Source organism: Sitophilus oryzae, unplaced genomic scaffold, assembly GCF_002938485.1.
Source record: "Sitophilus oryzae breed Bouriz unplaced genomic scaffold, Soryzae_2.0 scaffold_358_pilon_pilon, whole genome shotgun sequence".
Taxonomy (NCBI): domain Eukaryota; kingdom Metazoa; phylum Arthropoda; class Insecta; order Coleoptera; family Curculionidae; genus Sitophilus; species Sitophilus oryzae.
The window spans coordinates 1,182,218-1,188,362 of record NW_022146927.1 but is presented as its reverse complement, the minus strand read 5'-3'; the positions used below and the strand labels follow the sequence as shown (position 1 = coordinate 1,188,362).

At 31.8% G+C, this 6,145-nt stretch overlaps 2 protein-coding genes across 2 annotated transcripts; one reads left to right on the top strand and one right to left on the bottom strand.

Moving 5' to 3' along the window:
* Positions 1 to 248: 248 nt before the first annotated feature.
* Positions 249 to 1,212, top strand: LOC115884861. Its single transcript, XM_030903572.1, has 2 exons — positions 249 to 361; positions 479 to 1,212. The coding sequence occupies exons 1-2, from the start codon at positions 353 to 355 to the stop codon at positions 1,085 to 1,087; spliced, it is 618 nt and encodes a 205-aa protein (XP_030759432.1). The 5' UTR covers positions 249 to 352; the 3' UTR covers positions 1,088 to 1,212.
* A 2,349-nt stretch (positions 1,213 to 3,561) lies between these two features.
* LOC115884862 lies at positions 3,562 to 5,889 on the bottom strand. The gene is made up of 3 exons (XM_030903573.1): positions 5,583 to 5,889; positions 3,798 to 4,005; positions 3,562 to 3,698 (listed from the first exon to the last, which is right to left on the bottom strand). The coding sequence occupies exons 1-3, from the start codon at positions 5,724 to 5,726 to the stop codon at positions 3,622 to 3,624; spliced, it is 429 nt and encodes a 142-aa protein (XP_030759433.1). The 5' UTR covers positions 5,727 to 5,889; the 3' UTR covers positions 3,562 to 3,621.
* Positions 5,890 to 6,145: the final 256 nt, after the last annotated feature.

Sequence of the window (6,145 nt, the reverse complement as noted above, 5' to 3'; positions counted from 1 at the left end):
CACTAAGCAACCGCATTTTTTAAATATTTTGTTGATAATTGAACAAAATATTTGTATTGTTAAAGAGAATTTGGAAAATTTTAATAAAACAAATATGTTTAGCAAATTTTCCCGAATTATAGAAACATCTTAAAATAGATACATATAAACCAAAATTAATGAAAAATACAAACAAAAACAAAAGCAAGCTAAGCGTTCGAGATAATTCCAAAGAAAAATTAACGCTGAATATTTTACAGGAAAACAAACCATATAAAAGGTGGAATATTTTGATTTGAGCACCAATAATCTGTGTAAACCTGAGAAAATATAGTGTAATTTTGAGTATAGTTTCCCATCAACCATCAACAATATGCTACAAGTAAATATTAAATATTTTTTCAATCTATTTCTTTTTCTATAACAGTCATCATTTAAAAAGCACTTATTTCACACTTTTTTAATCCAAAAATTACACTTTTTATTTATTTTTTTCTAGAAAACTTTGATTCTCTTCAGCTTTCTCACCCTGTGCTGTTCCGTACCCATACAACCTCCACCAAAATTCACCGAAAATGACCCAGATGACGTCATTTTAATCCCCTACGAAATCACGTTTGTTCCTGTTGAGATTTCTTCAAAAAATCTTCACGAAAATCAAGAAAAATCAAAAGAAATATCCCAAGAAGAAGAAAAAACATTGGATAGTGACAAGGAATCCAGTTCCGCCTTGCTAAAAGATGAAATTTTAGAAAATTCTAGCCAAGGAAAGGAAAATATACTTAAATTGGACAGAAAAACTGGTTTGGACTTGATCAAACAAGCTTCTAAAGTGGACGATGATAAAGAAGCAACTTTTGATCTGTTTAAAGAAGGTATGTTGGGAAGTTCAGGAAAAGGTGATGAAGATTTCGTGCTGGTGCCTATTTCATCTTTGAAGAAGCTTCAAAATGAAGCTGGACATTTAAGGGAACACCCGGTATCTAAAAGACAAGCTCCAGTTTTTGGTAGAAGCTCCATAAGAAGAAATGAACTATTCAGAGATAGAAGAAGAAATGCTTTAGTAGGTTATTTGAATAATTATGACGATTTTCCAACTTTAGTTTAATTTTTTTCTTGTTTTATTTATATTAAGTAATTTATTTTAAATATTAATGTGTAGTATACTTGTTTGAAAATATAATTCTTTGATTATTTTAACTATTTTGATCTCAATAAATGTCTGCATTTATTCTGTTGTTCTGTTTTATTTTGTTTATATAGTTCTATACTAAAATAAGATTGAAAATTAGTTGATAATATAAAGCCCCCTTACACCTAACATTTTACCTGTCAGTTTTGCGTGAAAAAATGAGAGTGTCTAAAATTTTATTTTAAATAATTCTTCTTCTTTCTCAGCCTGGTTCCATCCAGTGTTGGATATAGGCTTCTTCTAGGTTTTTCCATGCTTCGCGATCTCTAGCCAATCTTATCCATTGTCTTCCCGCCACTGCCCTGACGTCATCCACCTATCTCTTTTTTGGTCGGCCCACACTTCTTGTTGTTCCCCTAGGTCTCCATAGGATTATTTTTTGGGGCCATCGGTCTGGATCCTGTCTTGCCACATGTCCTATCCATTGCCACTTCAGACTTGCCACTCTTTTAACGACATCTATTAATTTTGTTTTTTGACGTATGTGGGTATTCCGTATTTTTTCCCTAATGGTGACTCCCAACATGATTCTTTCCATGGCTCTTTGTGCTACTCGTAGTTGTTCTGCTGTTTTTTGAGTAATTGCCATAGTCTCTAAGCCATACGTAAGCACAGGTAGAATGCAGCTGTCGTAAGCCTTTTTCTTTAGGTTCACGGGCACCTTTTTATCCTTGAAAATATCGCTCATATTTCCAAATGCTACCCATGCCAAATGGATCCTGCGTTTGATCTCCGTATTTTGGTTTTCCTTGCCCAGCTTGATTTTATGACCTAAATATATACAGGGTGTTTCAAAACAAATGCGAAAAACTTCAGGGGGTGATTCCTTGTTCAAAATAAAGGGTAGTTTGCTTTATAAACGTTGGGTCAAAAGTCAACCATTAGGGAGATATCGCGGTACAAAGATAGCGGAAAAATAATGTTTTTATTCTTTATCTTGAAAACGAAAAACGATAGACTAATGACATTTTATGGAAGCATTACTGTTATGAAAACATACTTTCTGGTAATTTTCTCAGTTTTTTAAAATGAGTGGAAGGTGTTGAAATAAACTACCCCTATCATTCTTGTTAACGAAATTAAAAAAAATGCTTATCAAACACATGCAAAAAAATTAATTTGGATAGTTTAGTTTGTTTAGAAACTTTTTTATCTCTTGTGTTTTTTTGATAAAACTCACCGATTTGAAATTAAAAAATAAAATGTAAAGCATTACATATCAGGACATAAAACATTTTTAGATAAAGAATCTAGTGGGCTGCTCTAATTTTTTTAGGAAAAAATCTAGTCGGCCGCTGTCACTTTTTAGGATGTTTCTAATATTATTTTATTGACATTACTCTACTGCAATACGTTATTATCTAGATTCTTATTATTATCGTTATTATTACTAGATTCTTTATCTAAAAATGTTTTTGATCCTGGTATGTAATGCTTTACATGTTATTTTTTAATTTCAAATCGGCGAGTTTTATCAAAGAAACACAAGAGATAAAAAAGTTTCTAAATAAACCAAGCTATCCAAATCAATTTTTTTGCATGTGTTTGATAAGATTTTTCTTTAAATTTCGTTAACAAGAATGATAAGGGTAGTTTATTTCAACCCCTTCCACTCCTTTTAAAAAAGTGAAAAAATTACCAGAAAGTGTGTTTTCGTAGCAGTAATGCTCCCATAAAATTTCATTAGACTATCTCTTTTCGTTTTCAAGATAAAAAATAAAAACATTATTTTTCTGCCATCTTTGTACCGCGATATCTCCCTAATGGTTGACTTTTGACCCAACGTTTATGAAGCAAACTACCCTTTATTTTGAACAAGGAATCGCTCCCTGAAGTTTTTCGCATTTATTTTGAAACACCCTGTATAATGGTCTACGTTTTCAATAATAACGTTGTCCACGGTAATGTTATGGATATTGTTGCTCATTATCTTGGTCTTCTTCAAGTTCATTTTAAGGCCAATTTTCTGGGATTGCTCATTTAGCTCATTTAGCATGGTGTTTAGTTCTTGAATGTCGGTGCTCAGCAAGACAATATCGTCTGCGAACCTCAGATGGCTTAGGTGTACCCCATCGATGTTTAGACCTCTATTTTCCCATTCTAATTTCTTGAACACATTTTCCAGTGCCAGTGTAAATAACTTGGGAGAGATGGTATCTCCTTGTCTCACGCCCTTGCCGAGTAGTATTTTTTCTGTTTTGAGGTCATCATCTAATTTAACTTGGAAGGTTGCACTATCATAGATATTTTTAATAATGGAATAATATCTGGAATCAATTCTCGCGTCCTCCATTGCAGCTAGCAAGTGCCGGTCAAGCTTAATCACGTGACTAAAAGTTTATTTGATATGCACACCCGGTATTTTAAAAACAAACTGCAAATATGTTTTTTTAGTAAAAATATATTTTCTAAACTTTACAATTTAGACACTTCCTTTTGAAAGAAATATACTATATTGAATAATCTTTTGGCACATCCACAAACCTTTTCACGTTTTTTGGAACTTCAGTATTATAGCTCGCATAGTCTAGAATCAAAATTAGTATTTTAATCATGTGATTGTCGTGTTTATGTAAAATTAACTGGGTATTAGTTTCTAAAAAAAATACATATTTTTTTCACATGCCTGTATCATTCAAAACACTTTTTCCTTGATGTTTTCCTTTGGTGTAGTACTCATCCAAGTGTGTAATAATGCTTATAAGCACAGAACATATTCCTAGAACCATGTAGATCAACACTTCGGACACTACGTTGAAAATAGTCTTGACCAGGAACCATACTATTGGATTGCACAAAATATTGAAAGAAATTGACGTTAGGAGTATTAAAATCTGAAATAATATTTTTTGTTATTTTAGTGTGTACTGGCAAAAAAGAATAATGACAATATCTTAAGGCTTCTTATACCGAGTGCGTCTCAAAAGTGGCTCACCCCTATAACTTTTTTATTTTATCAGATAAAAAAACGAGATTTGGTATGTTTATGTATATGACATAAATTAGGATTGATTGACGTGTTCAATTATTCTTAGTCACTTCCTGTTTCACCGGAAATGACTACAACTTTTGATTTTTAACTGGCACCCTCGGTATTTTTTTACTTTATTCGATAGAAAATGACATTCTGAATAGAATGACATATCATATCTCAACTTTTGACATTTTTGCATAAAACAAAATTGAATTTTAAAATTCAATCTAGAGTGCCATGGCTGTGTTAAAAATACTAATTCTTAATCAAGGAGCCTTGGAAAAATAGACTGGATCGTCTAATGTTTTAGTGTCTTGTCCTGGCCAGTTAAAAAATGTTCAAATCGTATTTTTAATTATATCTCAATTTTTTCAAATGGAACGAGGGTGGCTCATTAGCATATTTGGAAAAAGCATTTTTTTACGAATAATTTGATACCACACACTTGGTATTTCGAGTCAAATTTTCTTTATAAAAAATAAAAAGTTATAATTTCAAATAAATCATATGCCAAAAAGGTCAAAAGGTGACATATGATATGACATTCTATTCAGAGTGTTATTTTCTATCGAATAAAGTAAAAAAGTACGACGGTGCCATTTAAAAAATCAAAAGTTGTAGTCATTTCCGGTGAAACAGGAAGGGACCGAAAACAAATGAATACGTCAGTCAATCTTAATTTATGTCATATACTAACATACCAAATCTCGTTTTTTTAACTGAAAAAATAAAAAAGCTATAGGAGTGAGTCACTTTTGAGACGCACCCGGTATACTTGTTTATGAAAATAAGTATAGAGTATGTTATATTTTTAGAAAGCTCATAACAAGAAAAATAAAATTAAAAAATAATATACGGGGTATCCCAATTAAAAAAACATAGGTTTGGGTCGTATTTCACGAATGACCAGCGAAAATCTAGTTACGCCACTGGATTCTACGTGAAAAACTCTACTGAACTCTGTTTTCACCTTTTCGATAAGTTATAAGATAACCGAGATACGAAGGAAGTCAGAAAATGCAACTATTTCAAATTCGCCCTGTATTTCAGGAACTAAAAGGGCTAGGACAAATCTGTGTCTAGCATCTTTAATTTCATGAAAAAGTAGCATAGTAATGTTAAAACCGCATTTTTGTACTTCTAGTCAATCTGCTGCCGAAGTTTCCGGAATACAGTTCGGACCACCCTGTATAAGCTATTAAAATAATAAAAAAATATGCCAACAAATTTATCTACAAACTAATAACATAAATAATCATAAAAATCAGATTACAAATTAAAAAGTTATGAAACATCAAACTTGGTCAAAATATATGGGGGGGGGGCGGAATTTTTTACTGGAGAGTTTACTTTAATTTTACTACTAGCTTTGAAAATTTTGATAAAAAAAAACTGTGTTTATACATGAATTAAACCAAATTTTAGTTTAATACAGACCTGCATGATCCAATACAGGGCATTTCCGGATACTTGAGACAGTCTTCTAGACATGTTACCTCTAAAAAGTACCCTGGCAGGTCTATGGCTAGTGTCTGGATGAGGAGGAATGTAAGATTGAGGGATATCACCGGAAAATTCCATTTTTTTTAACTCCAAAAAAGAATAAAATCTAACAAGAATTTCTTCGGTTAAAAATGATTGGAGGTTTCCATTCAGGCTAAAAACATTACGAAGAATTTCATTCTGTTTGGGAATGTCAATAAAGATTTGACATTATTTGTCATAATGAGCGCAGGAAAAATACTTGAATTATTGTCAATTGTGAGTCACAGTACCAGCCAGGTATGCAAAGGTACTAATTATGTAAAAAATTCCGCATAGTCCTGAGATAAATTATTTTTTACAGGGTGAATAATTTTTAAGGTTTCGTCAAGAATACTTCATCAATCCTAATTTATGTCATATACTAACATACCAAATCTTGTTTTGTAATCTGAAAAAATAAAAAAGTTATAGGGAGAACCAATTTTGAGACGCAGCCGGTATGTTACAATATTTTG